At 42.0% G+C, this 23,559-nt stretch overlaps 1 protein-coding gene across 1 annotated transcript in view; it reads left to right on the forward strand.

Moving 5' to 3' along the window:
• PRKDC (protein kinase, DNA-activated, catalytic subunit) overlaps nucleotides 1-23,559 on the forward strand; it is a 160,243-nt gene that overhangs the window by 12,977 nt on the left and 123,707 nt on the right. Inside the window, exons 6-22 of the mRNA XM_077810300.1 lie at nucleotides 305-417; nucleotides 882-981; nucleotides 1,569-1,624; nucleotides 1,721-1,751; nucleotides 4,113-4,270; nucleotides 4,466-4,612; nucleotides 5,663-5,827; nucleotides 7,063-7,231; nucleotides 8,293-8,342; nucleotides 16,056-16,193; nucleotides 16,695-16,844; nucleotides 17,292-17,407; nucleotides 18,355-18,514; nucleotides 19,772-19,858; nucleotides 21,832-21,951; nucleotides 22,382-22,541; nucleotides 23,448-23,554. Of these exons, the coding sequence (XP_077666426.1) occupies nucleotides 305-417; nucleotides 882-981; nucleotides 1,569-1,624; nucleotides 1,721-1,751; nucleotides 4,113-4,270; nucleotides 4,466-4,612; nucleotides 5,663-5,827; nucleotides 7,063-7,231; nucleotides 8,293-8,342; nucleotides 16,056-16,193; nucleotides 16,695-16,844; nucleotides 17,292-17,407; nucleotides 18,355-18,514; nucleotides 19,772-19,858; nucleotides 21,832-21,951; nucleotides 22,382-22,541; nucleotides 23,448-23,554 (2,027 nt within the window). The remainder of the gene's footprint in view (nucleotides 1-304; nucleotides 418-881; nucleotides 982-1,568; nucleotides 1,625-1,720; nucleotides 1,752-4,112; nucleotides 4,271-4,465; nucleotides 4,613-5,662; nucleotides 5,828-7,062; nucleotides 7,232-8,292; nucleotides 8,343-16,055; nucleotides 16,194-16,694; nucleotides 16,845-17,291; nucleotides 17,408-18,354; nucleotides 18,515-19,771; nucleotides 19,859-21,831; nucleotides 21,952-22,381; nucleotides 22,542-23,447; nucleotides 23,555-23,559) is intronic.

The raw sequence follows: 23,559 nt of genomic DNA on the forward strand, positions 1-23,559 counted from the left end.
TACCTCATAGGATTGAGCCCTATAATTTAGTATTTAAAACTAGTGGTTTGAATAACTTGAATAAATTAATCTTCACTATATGAGCTGGTGATTAATTTCAAATCCAAGCATGGAAGAATATGTATGTATTAAAGCATTGTTTTACTCTTTCGTTTGCCAGTCATCATGCCAAGATACCACTAGTCTTAACTGCCTAAATAGGTGGGTGGACAAACACACTGACTTTATAATAATGGTGTCTAACTACTGTATCATATGCCACAGAGATCTCAAAGTAAGTGACGCATATATTGATATTTTTTAGTACTGGAAAAATTATATGAGCTCCTTGGAGTATTGGGAGAAGTCCAGCCTATTGACATGGTTGACAATTCTGAGAAATTATTCCGAGCTTTCTTGGGCGAGCTCAGAACACAGGTATGATTGGAACCTCTTGTAGGACTCTGTCAATCAGTTTTCTCTGGTGGGTGTTGAATTACCATTCATCCCAAGATGGTTGGATACTTCATTTAACCAGATAATTATAAAACACAGTTTGAACAATTTTATTGTTAATAGCTGTCAAGTTTTGTTTTCTCTGGTTACAAGGTCTTGGGTAGATTACAGGTGGAGAGGAGACCTAGTGGCCATTAGCTGAGTAATGTGGGGAGGGGAGAGGGAAGAGCATGATCGTCATCAGCCATAGTGTCCTAGGTAGAGGATGTGATTTCCTTTAGAGGCCAGTTTCTTATTTAGACTCTATTAAGCTGCAGAACTTCATTGCACTGTTTGTTTCAGAAGGTTGACAACACAGCTATGCCTTACCAAGGTCCTTACTTGTTTGTTTCTATCTTACTCTTCTAATTTAAGCATAATATTTTCTTTAAAACTTTTATTTTCAGATGACCTCAGCAACAAGAGAGCCCAAACTACCAGTAGTAGCAGGGTGTCTGAAAGGACTGACTGCGCTTATGTATAACTTTACTAAATCCATGGATGAAGGTGCAGTACTTTTATTTTTCTTTTATTTTTTATATATATAGACATTTTAACTGTTGTGCACCTGATGGAGCATCTGTTCATCTGGTCTCAAGATTCACTCTTTTATAGATAAGAATGGATGCAAGCAGTTGTGCATTCTGAGTGAAATTCCCCCCCATTGGCAGAAGGCCTGCTCATGCAAGGCCTTCATGCCCCAGCACCCCTGGGGTGCTCCAGTACGTAAGAGAGTGTGGTCAGAGTGGTTGCATAGGGTGGGAAGCTGAAGTGCTTTATCCAGGAGGGACTGGCCAGCTGTACAACCTCAGGTGAAAGTTTGAACATTCTTATTCATAATTATATACAGGCACATTTACACTAGCGTACCCATGTTGTTTAAAGAGTGGTTTTTCAGAAAGTCAAACTGAGAAGTATATGTAAAAAAAATTTTTTAGCATCCTCAGGGAGAGGTTCCCTTCCTTTAAGAGTGTGGTATTTTGAAGACCTTTAAATATTGTCTCTTCACATCCATAACAAGATAAAATTATCTTGCCGTTTTGACTCTCTCAGAGGTGCCCTTAGTGAAATGTTTCATTATTGTTATCCTACAGATCCCCACACTTCAAAGGAGATTTTTGATTTTGCAGTGAAGGCGATCAGTCCACAGGTAGAATGTTTGATGAATATCTTCCGAGTGTGCATTCTTCTACATACATTAGTGCTGAAGAGCAAGTCATTTATGGTGAACCTTTTGTTTTTACAGGTTGACCTAAAGCGATATGCAGTACCTCTAGGTAAGATTTTATCTTATAACTGTTTGCAGTTCTATGGATACCAAGCATATCTTGGAGGAGACATGTTTCCTCCTCTGCTTATTCCCTTCAAAGAATACAGCATATTTTGCATTCTAGGCTAGAAGAGTGGAGTGAGAGAAGAGTGTGCTTTTGTGATCTAAGAAGTTAAAAATAGAGTAGTTGGCTGAGCAAAGCAAATTCTAATACTCAGCAACAACACTGCATCCAACACTTAACTTAATGGCATTTCTCTTTCTGTAATGTGACAACTTTGAATGCCATATCCAATGTGTTCCAAAATTTCAGGGAATGTTCTAGGCATCTGTGCATACCCAGGATAAAATCCAGATTAATGAGTAGCTACGCCGTGCCTGCCCTCTAACCTGGGGTGTCGTTTACAATGCTTTGCTGGTGTATCCTCCTATTTGGATTGCTCACAAACAGCCTCCAGATAACTTGCCACCCCAAATGGAGTTTTTCCAGACACTTTAATCTAATCCATTGTGTTTTAATTGAACAATAAAACAAGTTTATTAACTACAGACAGAGAGAGATTTTAAGTGAGGTACAAGTAATGAGGGGTAAAAATCAGATATGGTTACAAGAAAATAAAATTAAAACACTACAAGTGCCTAACTTAACCAACTGTATGAGATTCAAGCAATGTTTCTCTCACTACACACACTCCGCAGTTTTACTGTCCAAACTTCTTAGGCCAGGACCTCTTCTCCAGTTCTGTGGCTGCTTCCTTTGTTCCTTTTGGTGTAGTGAATTGATGAACAGAGAGAGGAAGAGTGCTTTGGGCTGTCTGTCCCTCATTTTTATAGTATCTGTCCTCCTCTTGGAGAACGTTTCCACCTGAGATTCAGGGAATAGAGAGTATGTGTAGGAAAGGCTGTTAACTACTGCATTTCCTCACTTGTCTGAGGTTTCTTTGTCCACCCTTCCTGCTTGATGACTCTGTTTACTGCTTAAATGCAAGTGAAGCAGAGCACATGTTCCTTTGTTTGATACAGACCTGTTTGCCAGTTTCTGCTGTGGTTTGGAATATGTGTTAATACCATTATACAGGGGAAAATGCAACACATTTTATCAGGATACTGTTGATGAGCAAATTACGAGTTTGCAGATGATACCTCACAAGGCATACTTTGTACAAAGATTATTACGATAATGTGTAAATTGTGGACACAGGACATACAGTTCTGGGGGAAAGTCTAAGACTGGGGTGTGTTGGGGTCACCCTGCAATATAACCAAGGCTGGTAAGTGAATTGCATGCTGGAGGCTGTTTGTCAGCAGTCCAGACTGGAGGCTACAGCAACAAAGCAGTGTAGACGATACCGCAGGTTAGAGGGCAGGGGTGAAAGTTACTCATTAGTCTGGATTGTACCCTGGGTATGTCACAGCGTCAGTGGCCAGAACTCTATTAATTTTGGTGAAAATCAGAAAAACTGAAAGGGGAAAATGGGGAACATATAGAGTCTGAGCAACAGGTTAGCTAAGCCTTCCATATAACAATATTCTCATCTCAGCTCTGCCCATCCTCCCAATACAGTTTTTAAAATGCTGTGGAGAAGGGGACAGTGGAGGGCACACAGAGCCCCTGGCATGGGGAAAATATGGGAAATGAGGAGCAGATAGAGCCCCTGGCCTGGGGGAGGTTGGGTGAAACTGATATGGAATGAAGGGAGGAGGTGGGGAGGTTTGCAGGGAGTCCCTGAAATAGAGGGGGATGGAAGGTAGCATAAGGCAGCTATGAGGGAATGGAGCGATCTAGAGAACCTTTGGTGTGTGCAATGCTACAGAAGCAAAAAAGTGTGTGACCCTCTCGTAAAGGTGGTGTACGTTGACTAGATCATGGATTCTCAGTCTGAGGGCTGCAACTCCTCACTGGGGGGTTATGACCACTCTGTATTTCCTATGTTGCTAAATGTAAGGTGCGGGGTTGGGGGGTGGCATTGTTCCTACCTACATCCCAGCTAAATGGAAGAGAGGACTCTGGCATGTCTCCTGGCATGGAAAAGGCTGAGACTCACTGGCCTAAATGAAGTAAAGTTCTCATTCATAATATCTGGAGCCCCTCCCTCCACCAGCAGTAATATACAGACCACTGAAAGGGGCTGCTGCCTCCCTTAGCTGTATCTATACTAGGATAAAAGCAGGAAGATTGTTTTCAGTTTTGAGCTCATATGTAGAGTTAAATGTGTGAATATAGATGTTTTAATAATCAGTAATACAATTTAGTCAGGAGATATGAGACTTCCTGTTGGCCTAATGTAAACTTCTAGAGCATGTTAAGTTGTCAGAAACTTGGAACACAAATCTGAGTTTTACTGATAATTGTGGTTTTGAATTACAGTTGGATTACACTTGTTCAGCGAGCATGCTGCTCAGTTTGGCACCTGCCTTCTGGACAACTATATCTCGCTGTTTGAAGTACTGTCCAAGTGGTGTGGCCATACAAATGCAGAGCTGAAGAAAGGTGGTCATTCAGCCCTAGATTCGTTCCTTAGACAGGTACTGCTAATTTACATAAGAACTCCAAGACTTCATCAAGGAGTTAGATTTCTCAAAACACAAGTGGAGTGCGGGGACTGTTACATAGATATGGTGGTATATATTTTCTTAAGGTTGTCTTTTTTACTTTAGAAAATAACCAAAGTGAAATTAGTTTCTGGAAATCCATAATTGTTTGTTTGTGTAAATCTGCAGATTTCTCTAATGGTGGCTAAAGATGCAGAAATGCACAAGAGCAAGCTGCAGTTCTTCATGGAGCAGTTCTATGGTATCATCAAAAAAATGGATTCGAGCAATAAGGAGTTGTCCATTGCCATTCGTGGATATGGGCTTTTTGCTGCGGTATGGCAAGCTTACTCTGACAAAACATTGGATGGGTTTTATGCTATGATTTGGAAGCCATTCATCTTACATGTTTGTTTTGATTGGCAGAGTCTGTTATGCAGGGAATGCTTCCCCCCAACCCTAGTTGTTTCTGAATTATAAAAGAAATCCACGAGTCAGACTTCTGCATTTTGACTTATAATAATCACTAAAGGCTCAGTGAACTACCACTGAATTCACTTGGAAGACTTGCAGGATTGGGCTCTAGAGCATTATAGCTTTTTCTCCTTAATACGTGACTGTAGAAGTTAGAAACACCCTTTCCGCTGTCAGAATTTTGGCCACATTAATTCAACTTAGACTTATCTTGTTGTGCTTGGATACGAAATCTACTGCCTTGGCAACTATTAAAAGTTGGAGGAGTTGCATCTATGGGCTGAAAATAAAACCTTTTTACCACTATATAATTCTCCTTTTTCCTTCCTCTCTCTTAACTGAGAGTGCTGGACAGGGTTTACTCTGGAGTCCCAACAGTGCTTCTCCTGATTGGCCAGTGTGGCTTGCTATGAGTAACATGTTGCTACCATGTTCCCCTGTGGAGAGCTAAGAGCCATTGTCTCCACAACATTCTCAGCCTGTCAGAGCTCTGGAAGTAATAGCCGTAGACCTCTTTAATGCCCCCAACTTATCCTTTCAAGGCAGTTGTATCGAAAAGTTGCAAGAAGAGGATATATAGTGGCCACATTTCCGTTCCTAAAAGACCACCTAAATTCTTAGCTTCTCAAGTTGGGTTGGAAAAGTATTGTAACTGCAAGCTCAAAATCAGATTATTAATATAGTTGCAATAAATTATAAAGCAAGGTCACTTTGTTTACTAGCACTTAACTGTTGAACAACATGAAAAAAAGTATTCAAATGTATCAGGTTCCTGTAAAGTTTCAAAAAAAGTTTTTATCTGAACCCAGCTTTTTTGGTTTTTTGTTTTTGTTTTTTTCTAGTATTGCCGCGTTCTTGTGCTTAACGTAAATACTAATTATTGAAGTGATACTTTACTTTCTCTCATTAAAGCCTTGTAAAGCTATAAATTCTAAGGATGTTGACTTCATGTACGTTGAGCTTCTTCAGCGCTGTAAACAAATGTATCTCACTGAGGCGGAGACAGCAGATGAACATGTGTATCAACTACCCAGTTTCCTTCAGTCAATTGCAAGTGTTATATTCCACATAGATACGGTAAGTGGAATATTTAAAACATCAGTCCATTATTTTGTGCCTTTAGAGCCATATATGGATCTGTTAAGGATGCACTGAACTACAATAGAAGAGACTCCAATTTGGGAGTGCCTGGTGACTTGCTGCTCAGCATGTACACGCTGACCTTTTGCTCCTAGAAGGCGGGATGAATAGTGCTATATTAAGAAAATTAATGAGAGGTCTGTTGAATAAAGGGAAGGATAACACACAGACTAGGTAAAACAGTAAATACTATGGCAATTGGTGCATTATAGGACAAGCACAGTAGTCAGGAGTGAAATTAAAAAAAAACAGTCTCTGGATGTGGCACACCCTCCCTTATTAGGTCACTTGTGTTGAAATGGCAGGCATGGTGATATCTGTGTTAGAGGGACATAATCAACTTAATAGCCACACTTCTACATTTCTTTTAAAACTAAGGTTAAACTAAGGTCACTGGTTTTTTTTTCAGTTTGTTTTTGTGCATACAACAGCACTTTACATACAGTCAGTTTCCCCTATGTACCCCTTTCCCCCTATATACCCAATCACTTTCTTGTTTCAATCCTCTTTCACACAACAATGGAAAGAGAAATGTTTCTCCGGCAGTACAGCACAGCTTTGTATCAGCTGTGTTTGTATAAGCCTACTGTCTTTATCTGCTCCCACACTGATAAGTCTGACACTTAAAGTGCCACAATGAGACGGGCAAGTGAGTCTACATGGATTCCTTTGTGTATCTGGAGTGTGTGTTTTGAATGAGGGCTTCCTGATCATTGGCCATAGGTTGGGAGTAAGATGAGCTGTACTTGAATGCCCTGGCTTCAGATGCATAAAAACAGATTAGGCTTCTGGTGTGTGGTTGCTTTTGTGTGAATAAAGCTCTCATTTTAAATTCATAATAATAAGAAATGAATATGATTGTTTCTGCTAACACTTGCCTTCATTCAGAAACTGCCTTTCTGTTCCTGGGACATAATGTGGCCCCAAGAAGCCTTCACTAACTCCTGTTTGTCTTGATGTTTTAAACTCTGTCCACATACAGTGGTTTGCTAAGTCTTTCTTTTACCAGTAAATAAAAGATAGTAGATAATTGTGTAACATTTCTCTTCTTTTACCTTTTGTTGGGAATTGCCTCTTATTTGAGAAGATTTGCATAATTTCCTGAGTGTTTAATGAAGTTATAATCGTTGCTTTTACTGGACACTTTTTTTTCCTGCTCTTATTTTGTCTAGATTCCTGAAGTGTACACTCCAGTTCTTGAACGTCTAATTGTGGTGCAGATAGATAGTTTTCCACAGTACAGTGTAAAAATGCAGTCGGCTTGTTGCAAATCCATAGTAAAAGTTTTCCTAGCCTTGGCAGGAAAGGGACCAGTTCTCTGGAGTTTCATCAGCACAGTAGGTGAGTATGTGTTTCTGACTCCTGATTTTTCCATCTACAATGATAAACCAGTTGAAGATAAGTTTGTGGAGTATTTATCTGAGATGGTCTCAATGATAATGGCCATTTTGGGAGCAACCTGAGGACTCCCACTCTCCAGGCCAGTAGAGGGTTTGGGGTGCAGATTACATTACCCTTGAACATCCTCTACCAGTTCCCTCTACAGGTGAGTAACAACCTTGTATGAGAACGTGATGATGATTTACACAAAAGGGTAAATGAAACAATAGTGTTTTAAAAAAACAGAGGTAGCTGTTACTGTTCTTGTTCAGATACATTGGGTTGAGGGGGAGTCTACCAACAAAAATAAAAAGTCCCTGTTTCCCATTTGCAAAATTCTTAAACTTTATATTAAAAAATGTGTACACCTGTTTAGGCCTGGGAGCACTCTTGTGGTTGATGTTATTGTAGAGTCTATCAGAAATACATGATGATGAACTCTTTGCTTTATGGAATATATTAATGGCATAAAATAAAATTCTAAATTTGTGGTGATGTTAAGATACAATCCTGTGAACAGAACAGCGTCTCTCAATGTTTATAAAATTTCCAAGATTTCCCAGCACGCCTTGCAATTAATATAAAATTAGGGGTTTTTCTTATTACATTGGGATTTATTAATTTTCTGTTTAATAACTGATCACCCACCATATCATACTCTAACACAAGTCCTGACTCCCTGCTCAGTGAAGTCCATTGGGATTTTTCTTATTTACTGCAATGGGCATTAGATCAGGTGCTCCATTCTGAGTACAACCAGCATCAGACCTGGAGAGGGGATGAGGCAGTGCTGACAAAATGTGATGTGGAGGCAGTTCAAAAAAGTTTTCCTGTGGGAGATCCTTAAATTTAGAGTCCACTTCTGGTTGTGCTTGCCAATTGATAAACTTCCTCTCCCCTGTATTTTTAAAACCCAAATTCTATCAGAATGCCAGAAATAAAGTTATACACTTCTTTCTTTTAGTGAATCATTTGGATGATGTACCTTTGAAATCTGTTCAGATAATTTTTTTTTATTTCAGTGCATCAAGGGTTAGTCAGAGTCTGCTCCAAGCCAATCACCTTCTCAAGGGTAAGTTAATTGTTGAGACTCTTCACTGGAAGTGTTTTTTTTTGATTATACAATGCAAAAGGCAGAGACTACTGTATATAGTTATCAGATCTGTAAAGTACCAATAACCTTTTGGGAGTCAGCTGATTGTTCTGAAGGAATTGGCGGCTGTGATTGCAGAGCCATTGGCCATTATCTTTGAAAACTCATGGCGAACCGGGGAAGTCCCGGATGACTGGAAAAAGGCTAATGTAGTGCCAATCTTTAAAAAAGGGAAGAAGGAGGATCCTGGGAACTACAGACCAGTCAGCCTCACCTCAGTCCCTGGAAAAATCATGGAGCAGGTCCTCAAAGAATCAATCCTGATGCACTTGCATGGGAGGAAAGTGATCAGGAACAGCCAGCATGGATTCACCAAGGGAAGGTCATGCCTGACTAATCTAATCGCCTTTTATGATGAGATTACTGGTTCTGTGGATGAAGGGAAAGCAGTGGATGTATTGTTTCTTGACTTTAGCAAAGCTTTTGACACGGTCTCCCACAGTATTCTTGTCAGCAAGTTAAGGAAGTATGGGCTGGATGAATGCACTATAAGGTGGGTAGAAAGCTGGCTAGAGTGTCGGGCTCAACGGGTAGTGATCAATGGCTCCATGTCTAGTTGGCAGCCGGTATCAAGTGGAGTGCCCCAAGGGTCGGTCCTGGGGCCGGTTTTGTTCAATATCTTCATAAATGATCTGGAGGATGGTGTGGATTGCACTCTCAGGAAATTTGCGGATGATACTAAACTGGGAGGAGTGGTAGATACGCTGGAGGGGAGGGATAGGATACAGAAGGACCTAGACAAATTGGAGGATTGGGCCAAAAGAAATCTGATGAGGTTCAATAAGGATAAATGCAGGGTCCTGCACTTAGGATGGAAGAATCCAATGCACCGCTACAGACTAGGGACCGAATGGCTAGGCAGCAGTTCTGCGGAAAAGGACCTAGGGGTGACAGTGGACGAGAAGCTGGATATGAGTCAGCAGTGTGCCCTTGTTGCCAAGAAGGCCAATGGCATTTTGGGATGTATAAGTAGGGGCATAGCGAGCAGATCGAGGGACATGATCGTTCCCCTCTATTCGACATTGGTGAGGCCTCATCTGGAGTACTGTGTCCAGTTTTGGGCCCCACACTACAAGAAGAATGTGGATAAATTGGAGAGAGTCCAGCGAAGGGCAACAAAAATGATTAGGGGTCTAGAACACATGACTTATGAGGAGAGGCTGAGGGAGCTGGGATTGTTTAGCCTGCAGAAGAGAAGAATGAGGGGGGATTTGATAGCTGCTTTCAACTACCTGAAAGGGGGTTCCAAAGAGGATGGCTCTAGACTGTTCTCAATGGTAGCAGATGACAGAACGAGGAGTAATGGTCTCAAGTTGCAGTGGGGGAGGTTTAGATTGGATATTAGGAAAAACTTTTTCACTAAGAGGGTGGTGAAACACTGGAATGCGTTACCTAGGGAGGTGGTAGAATCTCCTTCCTTAGAGGTTTTTAAGGTCAGGCTTGACAAAGCCCTGGCTGGGATGATTTAACTGGGAATTGGTCCTTCTTCGAGCAGGGGGTTGGACTAGATGACCTTCAGGGGTCCCTTCCAACCCTGATATTCTATGATTCTATGGCGATCTATGATGTTTGTTACCAAAAAGATGCAAATAAACTGGTAGCTTTAAAAACAAATAAAGTCTTTTTTGTGCTAGTTTTGCATACTACTTAATGAATGAAAAGCCCTGTAAGCTGCTGCTGTTCTTCGAGTGCTTGTTCATGTCTATTCCAATCAGGTGTGTGCGCATTCACGGTAGCTGGAGGAGTTTTCCTGTAGCAGCCTCTGTTGGGTCGGCCTGGGAGCCCCCTGGAGTCGCGTCTTCATGGCGCTCAATAGAGACCCCTGCTGACCCGCCACCCCCTCAGTTCCTTCTTACTGCCAGTGACGGTTAGTTTGAACATCCCGTAGCCCTTGCTTAGCAAGTGCCTTTATCTCTGTTTTTCTATATAGTTCTCACCCTCTAGGACATGAGGCACTGACTGGCACCGCCATAGCCCCGGCGCTCGAAGACAATCGGGTGTTGCAGCAATTGCTGCACCAGGTTGCTCAGGGTTTGGGCATCAAGGCAGAGGAGGTAGTAGAGGACTCTGATCCCATCGTGGATATCCTTGCAGCCTCTGGTCCTTCCCATATTGCCCTACTGCTCATAAAAACTATTGTGGACACCACCAAAACCCTGTGACAGAACCCAGCCTCATTGCCACCTACTGGCACCTACCAGCAATAATTTGTGCTGGTTATGAACATCTTTATTCCCACCTGCAACCTGATTCCCTTGTTGTGGATGCTGCTAATCAGTGCAAGCAGCAAGGTTTTCAAGGCCCCTCCCCCCAAAACAGGGAGGCTAAAAAACTCTACCTTTTCAGGAGGAAGGTCTAGTTCACGGGTGGATTGCGGCTCCACATTTCCAATCAATAGGCCACTGTCAGTCAGTACTCTTTTAATACCTCTGTGGCAATGGAAAAATTTTCAGAGTTGCTCTCCTAGACCCCCGTGCTGAATTTTCAGCCTTGTTTGAGGAGGGCAAGCTAATTTCCCAAGCTTCCATCCAAGCTCTAGTGGACAGTGCTGATGTAGCCACGAGAGTCATGGCTATGGGGTGGCCATGGGAAGGGGCTCCAGGTCTCTGGTCTCCCATACGAGGTCCAGTGGACCATACAGGACCTCCCCTTTGAGGGTGTGACTCTGTTTTTGGAGAAGACCGATAAAAGGCTACACAGCGTAAGAGACTCTAGAGCCATGCTCAAATCCTTGGGCCTACACACTCCTGCCATGCAGCAGAAGCATTTCAGACCTCAACCTCCTCCGCAGTTCTACCAATAGAACTGACAGGACAGCTCCCGGAAGAGGAATAAGAACGGCAAAAAAAGGCCTCACCCATCCTCAGGCCAGGGCTCTGGCCAACCCTAACCACCTCCAGCCCCAAACCAGTCTTTTGAAGGTGCGGTCAAGGATGGCACACCAGAACAAAAACTGGACCTATGCTGCCTTACCTTTTCTTCCTGACTGTCCCCTTTCTGCTCTGCATGGTCCTGTATCACTTTGGACTGCTGGGTGCTCCGCAAGGTAGAGAGGGGATACCCCATCCAATTCCGTGCCCTCCTACCCTTCCACCTACCCTTCCCCATTCCTCTTCAGGGACCCTTCTCACAAGCAACTCCTTATACAGTAGGTGCACTCAGTCCTTTCGCTAGGGGCAGGGGAAGAGGTTCCTCATGAGCAGAAGAGCAAGGGTTTCTATTCTTGGTATTTCCTAATACCGAAAGCCAAGGGCTGACTTAGGCCCATACTAGACCTCTGAGAACTCAACAAATTCGTAAAGAAGCTCAAGTTCTGCATGGTCTCTTTGGCCTCCATTATCCCTTCATTGGATCCAGGAGATTAGTATGCCTCCCTCGACTTGAAAGACGCGTACTTTCACATAACAATAACTCTGTCCCACAGAAAATACCTCAGGTTTGTGGTGAACAGGACCCACTGTCAGTTCACAGTCCTCCCGTTTGGCCTATCAGTGGTGCCTCGTGTTTTTATCAAGTGCATGGCAGTCATGGCTGTGTTCCTGTGCAGACAGCAGATACAGGTGTTCCCATACCTCAATGATTGGTTCATCAAGGGCCGCTCCAGGTCTCAAGTGGAGGCACAAGTCAACTTCATAAGAGCGACATTTGACGAACTGGGCCGCCTTCTGAACGAGGGAAAATAAACACTGTCCCCAGTTCAGAGGGTAGAGTTTATAGGGGCAGTAGTGGACTCGATACAAGCCAGGGCATACTTCCTGGAAGCAAGGTTTCATTCCCTCAGCGACATCATACGAGGTCTCAGGTAGTTCCCCACCACCACAGAAAGGAATTGCCTGAAACTCTTGGGACACATGGTGGCTTGTACGTATGTAGTACAGCATGCCAGACTGAGACTTCGACCTCTTCAGTTGTGGCTAGCATTAGTGTGTCGGCAAGTCCAGGACAGCTTGGACAGGATTGTAACTCTGCCTCGCCTGGCTCTCGACTCACCCCGGTGGTGGCTCGACCCACGGATAGTACGTGCAGGGGTCCCCTTCACCAGCCCTCAGCTGTCCCTCTCGCTAGTGATGGATGCGTCAGCTCTGGGCTGGGGAGCACGTCTGGGAGAACTCGGAACACAAGGCCTCTGGTATCGGGTGGAACTCGCTCTCCACATCCATGTCAGAGAGCTGAGAGCAATACGCCTGGCGTGCCAGACTTCCAAGCTCACTTGACAGGGAGATGCATCTCAGTTATGACAGACAACACCACAGTGATGTTCTATATCAACAAACGGGGGTGCACGTTCCTCTCCCCTGTTCCAGGAAGCCCTCCTGTTGTGGGACTTCTGTGATGAGCACTCGATACATCTGCAAGCATCATACCTCCCCAGAGTACAGAATGAGTTGGTGGACTATCTCAGCAGGTCGTTCTGTGGCCACGAGTGGTCCCTTCGCCCAGATGTGGCAAACTCAATCATCCATCAATGGGGCTTTCCCCACATAGACCTGTTCACCACCTGACGCAACAGAAAGTGCCAGCAGCTTTGCTTCTTTCTGAATCACAGTGCGGGTTCCATCGCTGATGCATTCCTCCTTCCATGGGGAGACCATCTCCTATACACGTTTCTGCCCATTCTGTTCGTTCACAAGGTGCTCCTCAAGATTCAGAGGGAACGAACTTCAGTGATATTGAGAGCTCCAGCACTGGCACGCATCACTCCTGCAAATGTCCATGGAAGCTTCAGTCAGCTTGCTGCTCTTCCCGGACTTAGTAACTCAGGATCACGACAGTCTTCAACACCTGAACCTCGAATTGCTACGCCTCATGGCATGGAAGCTCCATGGCTGAACCTGATGGAGCTTTCTTGCTCAGACCCCAGTTAGACAAGTCCTTCTTGGCAGTAGGAAGCCTTCCACCAGGGCTACCTACCTTGCCAAGTGGAAGAGATTTTCAATCTGGTTGGCGCAGCACCGTTCGTCCCCAACGCTTGCCTCTGTGGCACTTATGTTGGACTATTTCCTCCATCTCAAGCAGCAGGGACTGTCTGTCATCAATAAGGGTTCGTTTGGCTGCCATCTCTGCCTTTCACCCCGGAGCAGAGGGCCGCTTGCTCTTTGCTAACCCTATGGTTAGTAGCTTCCTTAAAGGTCTCGACAGACTGTACCCACAGGTCTGACAGCCGGTCCGAGCTTTGGATCTCAGTCTGGTCCTTTCAAGACTCCTGGGTCCACCCTTTGAACCTTTGGTGACATTCTCTCTCTCTTTACACACAGACACTCTCTCTCTCTCCCTCTCCCTCGCACGCTTCTGGTAGCAATAACCTCAGCCAGAAGGGTGTCTGAGTTCAAAGCCCTGACATCAGATCCCCCTTATGCTGTGTTCTCTAAGGACAAGGTTCAGCTCAGACCCCACCCGACTTTCCTCCCGAAGGTTGTCTCCCAGTTTCACATCAACCAGGACATCTTCCTCCCAGTATTCCATCCTGAGCTTCACTTGAGCGGCAGGGAGCAAAGGCTTCGCTCACTGGATGTCCGTAGAGCGCTAGCCTTCTACGTTGGGGGAACAAAGCCGTTCTGAAAGTCGGTCCAATTATTCGTGGCAGTGGCGGACAGGGTGAAAGGTCTTCCTGTCTCTTCTCAGCGAATATCCCATGGATCACATCCTGCATCCATGAGTGCTAGAACCTGGTGAAGGTGCCAACTCTTCTGATCACTGTATACTCCAGCAGGGCTCAGGCCTCTTCAACGGCTTTCCTGGCACAGGTTCCCACCCAGGAAATCTGCAGAGCAGCGACATGGTCCTCCATACACACTTTCACCATGCAGTATGTAATCACCCAGCAGGCCAGAGATGATGCGACCTTTGAAAGAGCAGTGCTCCAATCAGTGGACAACTCTGACCCCACCTCCTGAACTTGGCCTTATGAGTCACCTGACTGGAGTGGACATGAACAAGCAGCAAAGAGGAAAAAATGGTTACTCACCTTCTCCTAACTGTTCTTCGAGATGTGGTGTTTATGTCCATTCCAATACCCACCCTCCTACCCCTCTGTTGGAGTAGCCAGCAAGAAGGAACTGAGGGGGTTGCAGGGCTCTGTATTGAGCGTCATGAAGGCGCAACTCCAGAGGGCCCCAAGGCTGACCCAGTGGAGGCTGCTACGGGAAAAATTTTCTGGCTACCATGTACATGCGTGCATGCACCTGATTGGAATGGACATGAACAACACATCTTGAAGAACAACAGTTACGAGAAGGTGAGTAACTTCATTTTTTTCATATAATGATAACACTTCAAAAGATAGCAAGAAAGGCTGCCCTGTACCTCTTAAACTCTTTGTTGCTTAGATTGGTCATCTCAAACTAGATCGTAACTAATCAGTCAGACTTTGGAGTTTCTGTGATGTTTACTAACATGGACTAAAGGATAAATCTAACTGAGCATGTAACAGGGGCCAACCACTTTTCAGGCACCCCTTTGTGGCTTGGGTGGCTCTATTGTGACCTGCCTCAGTTTCCCCTTCTGCTACGTAGCCCTTAAAGTCTACACAATCCAAATATTCAATGCATTCCCCTTCTGGAGTCCAATTTATTAAAACCTGCACAGTGTGTTGCAAAACCAAACTCAAACCACAGAGAACTTGTCTATATGAACATTTAGTTGGTGGCAAGCTGTTGCATACTCACCTGCTGTGTACTAACTGTCTGCTCCTGTTTCAAAATGGGGTGTAGATTAAAGTGCTCTAGGGCACTTCTAGTGTGTGGCAGTAGGGTCTGCACAGAGAGGTAGTCAGTGGAAGGCTAATGCAAGGTAGATTTACACCCCAGCTTGTGGCGAACTAAGTGTTTGTTTAGACAAGGCCAGAGTCTTTGCCCCAGTCCCAAGCTGGGCACAGGCCTTCCTCCCAAGGGTCTGTCTTCCCTTCAGAGTTCTAATACTCTCCTCTCTCCTTGTGTCAGGAGCTCCCAGAGCTGGGTTGTAATCAAATAGAGCCTTTTTTACTGCCTGCAGCACTCTCCTACAGCTGCTCTCTCAGGCCAGCTGCAGCATCCCAGGCTTCTGTCATGCCTGGCACTTCTAGTCTAGGCCTAGCTGGAGTGTTATGTTCCCACTTGAGCTCCCCTTTCCAAGGCCTACCCCTAGGAGTCTGTACTTTCCTTCCTTCTCCTGATCACATGACCTCATGATCTCACTCATTGTTACCCACCTGGGGAGGTGAGCTGATCTTCTCACAGGTGAGGCTGAGGGCCCATTTCCTCTTAGAGGCGGGACAGCCACCCTGTGATAGAACACTTGCCTAGTGAAGGAATTTTAAAATGTAACAATTAATCTCTTACACTGCATTGAATTAGAATCTCTTTAAACTAACAGATTACCTGAAGAGAAAATGAAATAGAGGTCCAGCGCATACACAGGAGAATTTTATAAGCAGCTAGTTGTACTCTATCTCCAGCATGGTAAAACCAGGAAGCAGTCTGTTTCAGTCTTCTGATCTAAAAGTGACTTCCAGTTACTTATCTTAGCCTTTATTGAGACTTCTTCTCTTTCTAAGGAAAATATGTAGCCGAGGCTCTTGTAGGTAGTTTCACATGCAATGTATTGTACAGTTATTTAAAAAATATTAACATATTGATCTATTGCACTGCCCTGTAGGAGATTTTTGGAAAAGAAGTTTCTAAATTGGAAGAGCCCACAGCAGCTGGAGAGGTCAGAACTGGGAAATGGAAAGTACCTACGTATAAGGACTATCTGGATCTTTTTAGAAGCCTATTGAACTGTGATACAATGAAGGTAAAAGCCCACTTAACGCTGAGACCCAACAAGAAAAAGTTGAACTCCTTGATTTTTTTTGTTACATTTATTCAATTAATCCAAGATTATTATTTGAATAAAGTTTATTGCTCTTAAAAGCAAGTAACTAACGTCGCTGGCTAACACCTGGCCTCATACAGCCATATATTGTGCAGGCTGCCTTGCTTGGTTCTGCCAAAGAATCCTAATCCTGTCCTGTTCTTATCCCTGCTATGCCAACCCTAGATTTCTTCCAGGCAGGCAGCCAATCATGCTGCAGTATAGTGATTTAATGATATGGGCTCTGAATGTGGGCTGAGGGTGCGACGATCACATTAATTTAACAAAGATGAATTTGGCCTCCCGGGGTGAAAGGCTTCTGTACTAACCCTCTGCACCACAATCCCCCAAAACTTTACAGGTTTAAAAATAAGGAAGAATATAAATTTCAGAGTAGCTCTTACCATTGTTTTGAAGTTTATCCCTTTTTCTCCCACAAAGGATTCCGTTTTCGCAGATGAAACGTTTCTGATCGCAAATTCACCATTGCTTTCTCTGAACCGTTTGTTGTATGATGAACTTATAAAATCAGTATTGAAGATTATTGAGAAGTTGGACCTGACAGTTCAGAAACTGAATGTTAGTGAACAGGTGAGGCCTGATATTTTACAATAATTATTGTGATGAAAACCCCAAATCCCAGTCTTTTGCCTTTCTTTCCATACAGTGTAACCCTTGAAGTCTCCTTGAGTTAAAATTCATAATAGTCAAAATGTATTAAATTTTATTTCTGGAAGCTATTTCCAAACTGCCATTATGGCTGTCTTCAAGACGGACAAAATTCCCTCCTTGGCATCCTGTGATCTCATTATTTTTGTTTTTCTTAGTGAGTATTTTCAGTTATTACAAGTCCAATGAATTACATATGTCTATTTTTAAAAAGATAGATTAACGTGTAGCAAACTAGTTAGTATATTCTTTTTCCTGCCCTGCTGCTGACTGATAACAGTGGGTAAGTATTGTTCCAATCTGTAATGCCCGCTCTGTTGAAGCACATAAGCACATATTACCCTTTTTTTTTTCTTTCCCCCACCCTAGGATGAAAATGAATCTGGCACTGCTTTGGTTGTTCCTACTTCTGATCCAGCTTCAAACCTTCAGCCAACTAAGCCTAAAGATTTTATAGCATTTGTTAACCTAGTAGAATTCTGCAGGTACTGCAAGTTCTATAATTTGGGAATTCTGGAGTAGGTGCTGGGATAGTAAGATGCTATAGAAATGTGAACTATTAGTATTGGGTGTGATCATTTCCTGGTTTCAAATCCTTGGGCCTACATACTCCTGCCATGCAGCGGGAGTGTGTAGGTTTCTGGCCATATTTGATGTCTGTTTAAAGTGCACAATGTCCAGAACACTAGTTGGAAGCCAGTAAGCATATTTTGAACGTTTAGGTTGTGGGTGAAAATATTAGTATACACTGAAACTGTATAGAAGATTTGCAGCAAACTCCAAGATACATGATGCCCTTCAAATTGAGTGAGGAATTAACTGTGTGACTGCTGCACTTTAATGCTATGTCATTCATATATTCTAAGTGCTTTAGCTTCAGATACTTAAACTTCAGAAACTTACAATTCAATATTAGAGGTTTTCGTCACCATTCTAGCATTCTTATAAGATGGTTGATAAGTTAGTCATTCACCTTCATTTTATTCTCAGACATGCTTGCCTGTAATAAAATACCATATATAATTACACTAGCTATTGTAGGATATAATAATTATGAGGACTTTCAGCTCTCATGCTTTAGATCATAAGATCTCCTTTAAAACGTACTACACTATTGAAGGCCCCAAAGTCTACAATAGTGTTATTGTAATCTGTAAGTGTTTAGGATCAGTATTGTATTATATTCTTTATAAGGGTGATCACTGGAGGGGTCAGGAAGAAATTCTCTATGTGCCCTATATAATGTGTAATTAGGGGCAGTCTGGGAATTTTACTCTTTCCTCTTTAGTGTCCTGTAACTGATTTCTTTTCAATACTGATAGTTGGTCTGTTGCATTATGGCAGTTCTGATGTTTTTCACTTTCAGGCTGGTATAAGAAAAACTCATTTCAATTTATTTTGTTTGAATGTTCCCTGTGCATTTATTTTACAGAGAAATTCTGCCAGAGAAGCATGTTGAATTTTTTGAACCATGGATGTATTCCTTTGGTTATGAGCTTATTACACAGTCAACACGATTACCTCTTATTAGTGGATTCTACAAATTGCTCTCTGTTGCAATGAAAATTGCCAAGAAAATAAAATATTTTGAGGTGAGTACTCTCACTTGGAGCATCCCATTTTGTATTTTAATGACTATGCAAGTTGAAATATACTTTTGCACAACTGAAAATATTTATTAGTTATTGTTCGTTATTTTATTTAAAAATTTGGGTGCAAATTATGCCTTTTTGCAAAAAAAAACCTATTGGAAAGCTGAAATTAGGCTGAAAACTCAGCTTTTTAAAATATATCATCCATACGGGATTCCTTTCTGCTGGATCTTAGCTTCTTAGTGTGAGATTAATAGAACTCACCTAGCACTTAAGGTGTTTGATGTTTAAGGTGACTGGCCAGATTCTCAGCTGATATAAATTGTCATAGATCCATTGGCTCCAATGGAAGGAGGCTGATTTATACAAGCTAGGAAAATGGTCCAATAAATTCAGAGAAGCAGAATTACCAATTCAATAAATTACTCTTTCATTCTCTGAGTTTGTATCCTGTGGTGGGAGGAGGATTCATGTGCAAGGAAGCTTTTGGGCAAAGATGGTCCTTCAATTCAATGGATATCCTTAGAACTGTGAGGGAGGGAAAATCACAGATGTTGAACCACCTTCTGCTGTCCTTCTGCACTGCATACCTTCTCCTACCAAAAATAGGAGCATGGTTCCTACAAAGAGCCTGGCTGTGCCTACCGCTCCAAGAACTGTAGAAGGGAAGGACCAGTTTTTCACAAAAGTTCAAACTAAGAAGGTTGCCATTGATTTCCACAGAAATTGTGTAGACATTTATGCAGGTTAGCATGAGGGGATGATGCTATGGTGAGCAGCTGCCTTTTCCTACCTCACTCTCTTTCTAGCCGCACCTTTATAAACCTGCAGAGCCATATATGCACACTGTTCATGGAGAGAATCTTGCTTGTTTTCTCTTTGGCCTGGGGTGAGGGCTGGGGAGAGGACGTGATGCTGCTGCTTAAACTCCTCCATCCACATGCATATTGATCACTTTGGCTAGTACTTGCATACATTTAGTTGCCTCTGTACCTCAAAGCAGAGAGGATGACTGTCTTCAGTGCTTTTTGGTAGTATGTAATGGTGACTTTTGCTGAGAAAAGAGAATGAACGTACATTTTAAGCTTTCACTTTAGCAGATCTGTTAGTATTCAGGCAATAACCTATTCTTATCCTGTAGCTTTTTGTTTTGAGCCTAACTTGTGGAACAAGACTTGATGTCTGTCAGAACACGTACCTTTTGTGTATATATTTTTTTATTATTCATAGCAGTGATGATAGTTTTCTGTTTGGCAGGGTATAAGTCCAAAGAGTTACCAAAAATGCCCTGATGACCCTGAGAAGAGCTCTTGCTTTGCACTATTTGCAAAATTTGGAAAAGAGGTAAACCATTTTCTTTGTTAGGCTTTTATTACTATATCAATATAAACAGTGTTATTTCCAGTACAGCATTTTTAACAATAGTATCTTTTTGATTTTTGTCTCCATCATAATACAGCATTATCCCAGCATTTTGGGTTATAAGAGATACTTACTTTAAATAAATATGACCATGCGCAAGTGCCTTTCCCTGCCTGCTTGCAAGCACAGTCCAAATACTCTGTAGTCCAAACTTGCTGCATTTCTAAGGTTTGGTTTCATTAACGTAGAAACAAACAATAAGATCAAATTCAGCTCAAGCCTTCTTCTGACTTGGCTGCTCAGCCAACACCCTAAATCTCTTATATTTGGGTGGAGAAATAAACCACCTGCCTGCATAAGGGCTAGTCTACACTGGCAACTCCCAGCGCTCTTTAAAAAAACCTACCTCAACGGGGGGCGTAGCTCCCAGCGCTGTGAGCGCTGTTTACACTGGTGCTTTACAGCGCTGCAACTTGTTGCACTCAGGTGTTTTTTCACACCCCTGAGTGAGAAAGTTGCAGTGCTGTTAATTGCCAGTGTAGACAAGCCCTTAATCACCAAAAACACCTTAAGAGTCTCTGGTAGGATCAACACCTGCTCCCTGACTGGTATGTTTCAGACCGAAAAAGGTCATTCCAGTAAGCTGAAGTGACTGTGTCGGATAACCCAATAGTGCAGTATAAAACTATACGATATGCTCCTTTCTTTCTTTAAGTAAAATTCCAAAATGACTAGAAGTGATTCTGACTTGGGAGAAAGACATTTACATCCCTTACTCAACTTAAATGTAAATTTGATTCATTAAACAAATATAACTATTATCATGCCTTTTAGTCCATCCCCCCCATAGTAAATGATTAGTGCCAAGAATGAACTTCAGGGAAGGAAATGCTGCTTAGTATAAAATAAATAGCAACACATCTTCCATTGTTAAATGAAAATAATCAATTCAAGGGGAACAATTGTCAGTTCTCTTTTTAAATATGGATGGTAAATTCTACCATACTGCAGTGGAATCATCTCGGCAAATCAAAGGATGTGCAGTTCCTGATCTACAACTATACAGTTACTTCTCAGTTGTGCATTCTATATTGCATGATAATGAGTTATTCTCTATGTGGCATTCAGATCCTATACCCAGATTTATTGTTTCAGTTTATAGAATGGATCTGTCACAAACTATATTTAAAAATGCATATTACAAAACAAATGTAAGTTGACATAATGTCAGTTAAAACGTACTCTGGTGTTCAAAAATGAGACTCAGTGCACCGCCTGAGAGAAAACAATGTGAATACATAGGCTTTGTAGTATGCTTATGTATGCAGTAAGTTAGGCTTTGTCAGACCAATGGAGGAAGAAAATTCCATGGTTAAAATCTAATCTTTGGCCCTAGAGTTTTGTTCAGGAGAACAAAGTTTAACAATATTAAGAGCAAGCACTGTCCTTAAACTGATTGTAGTCAGGAGATAAGTTCAAGTTCAGAAGCAGACAAATCATCCTATTACTGTTGATATGATATGATGATGACTTTTTTATAATATGGAATGTGAGTGAAGTATTTAAAAAGAAAAAACACTTAAACGTGTGATGTCAGAACAGCCCCTCATTAGAACTAGATTTTTAATTTACACTTTGAACTAAAATCATACCAAAACCATGAAACCTCACAAAACCCTCTCTTCCAGTGGGGTTTAAACGTTTTGGTTGATTCTACAGTACCTAAAATACCAACTCTTAAGTACAACTTTTACCCTCAAGGTATTTTCTGAGCTGCTGTGAATTTCTGTTATCCTACCCATTATGTTCTAGTCACTAAACGAGATTCCTGTGGTATATGAATTATATAGCAACATATAGTGATAAAGCCAACACTTTCAAGATCCTTTAAGGTTTTATTTACCAACTAAACAAATGATCTGCTCAATTATTATTGTTACATTTCTGAATTTTAGGTAACAGCAAAAATGAAACAGTACAAAGACGAGTTGTTAGCATCATGTCTAACCTTTGTACTCTCCTTACCACATGACATCATCATGCTTGATATCAAAGCATACATTCCTGCATTGCAGGTGGGTCAGTGTGATGTATAATTAACATTCTTTGTTGGCTTTTGTTTTTAAAATCACTCTTGCAAAATTTTGTAATTGTATATGATTTTTTTTTTGACGGACAGGTAAGAAATCTCTTTCACTTTTGCACTAGCATCATCATTGATAAAAAGTTGGGTCATTGTCCCTTTTGTGTGAGCTGGTAAATTTGTATGGCTAAAACGTGATGTTTGCAGCTCCACCTGAAGGTTGTGATCATGCAAAGGAGTTCCAATGTTGTAATATAGTAAAATAAATGTTTGGTACATTAGCATGTCAGCTCTTAAGGAACTAAAGATATAAAAGGACATTATAATTTATAGTGTTATAATTTACTCATAAAGGTATCTTTTCTTTAAATCTTAGTATTGATTCCCAAAATATTTAATAGCTTTGTTGGCTTAATATGTAGAGTGCATTTAAGCTGGGCCTCAGCTATACCCCAATGGCTGATGTGGGACTGGATGCCCTGGAAGACTGGTCAACTCGCATTCCCAAACATATAATAGAGCCTTACTACAAGGATGTCCTTCCTCTCTTCGATGGCTATTTGAAAACCACTGGATTGGCAGGTATGTAGTAGAAAACATTGATGGTATAGAAATACAGAGTTGGGGGCATTTGCAAGCTTTAATATATTCAAGTATAATATAATAAAAAATTCAGTAGAGCATGAGGGTGCGGATGTAGGATACTTGCAACTTATTGTAGAAACTCTTGCATGTGGAATATTAGGAGATTCTTCTACAAAAAAGAATTGTGCTGCTTTTTTTTTTTAAACTGAGAGATCAGTGACTGCTGCAAGTAGAATCCCAACAATAGCAAATGGTATCAGTATATTTGCGCCATCCTTCATATTGTTTTCAGCAGTAGCTAAGAGGACAATAACTGTTGTATTACCCCTAGTTTATTGTGGTAAGTTTTGTGATGTTAGTGGGAGTTCTGTGTACCCATGAGTGGGCAATAACCCCAGTTACTGGTCTTCACTTCCAGCTATAATAACTGGCTTTTTCAGTGCTCAAGTAAAAGGCCCATATTGGATAGTGAAATTTTACCTCTACTGACACCTCAATTAGCTGTTGTGTAATAATAATTTCTGAAAAATTAGCAGAGCCTCTTCATGGCCAATCTTGTGCCACCCTGTAAATTGCCTGGTGGGGGGGAAAGCTTTCTGTTAGAGAATGGCTATTACCCTTCTCTGTGCACCTCACAAGTTCAAGCAAGTCCTGTCTTCAGTTCACCCATGCTCCCAATGGTTGATGACAATAGTCCTCTTGTCTCTTTTCTGGTGTTAAGTTTCCTTTGAGTCAGCTTAAAGTCGGTTCCATAACATGAAGAGTTTTTCCATGTCTGATATCTGAAAAGGAACTTAATTTTTTGCAAAATCACTTTTAAGAGAATAAATTCAGTGGATTTGAGTATATGGGCAGTATACATTATAGTATATGGGCATTAATAAGCTGCTTCTTTTTGATCAGATGAATCCCAGAATAATTGGGAAGTGAGGAAGCTTTCTCGTGCAACCCAGAAAGGATTTAACAAAGTTGTGATACAACGTCTGAAAAAAGCAAAGACCCTTTCATTGGTAAA

The sequence above is a fragment of the Eretmochelys imbricata genome, chromosome 2 (assembly GCF_965152235.1).
Source record: "Eretmochelys imbricata isolate rEreImb1 chromosome 2, rEreImb1.hap1, whole genome shotgun sequence".
NCBI classification, from domain to species: domain Eukaryota; kingdom Metazoa; phylum Chordata; order Testudines; family Cheloniidae; genus Eretmochelys; species Eretmochelys imbricata.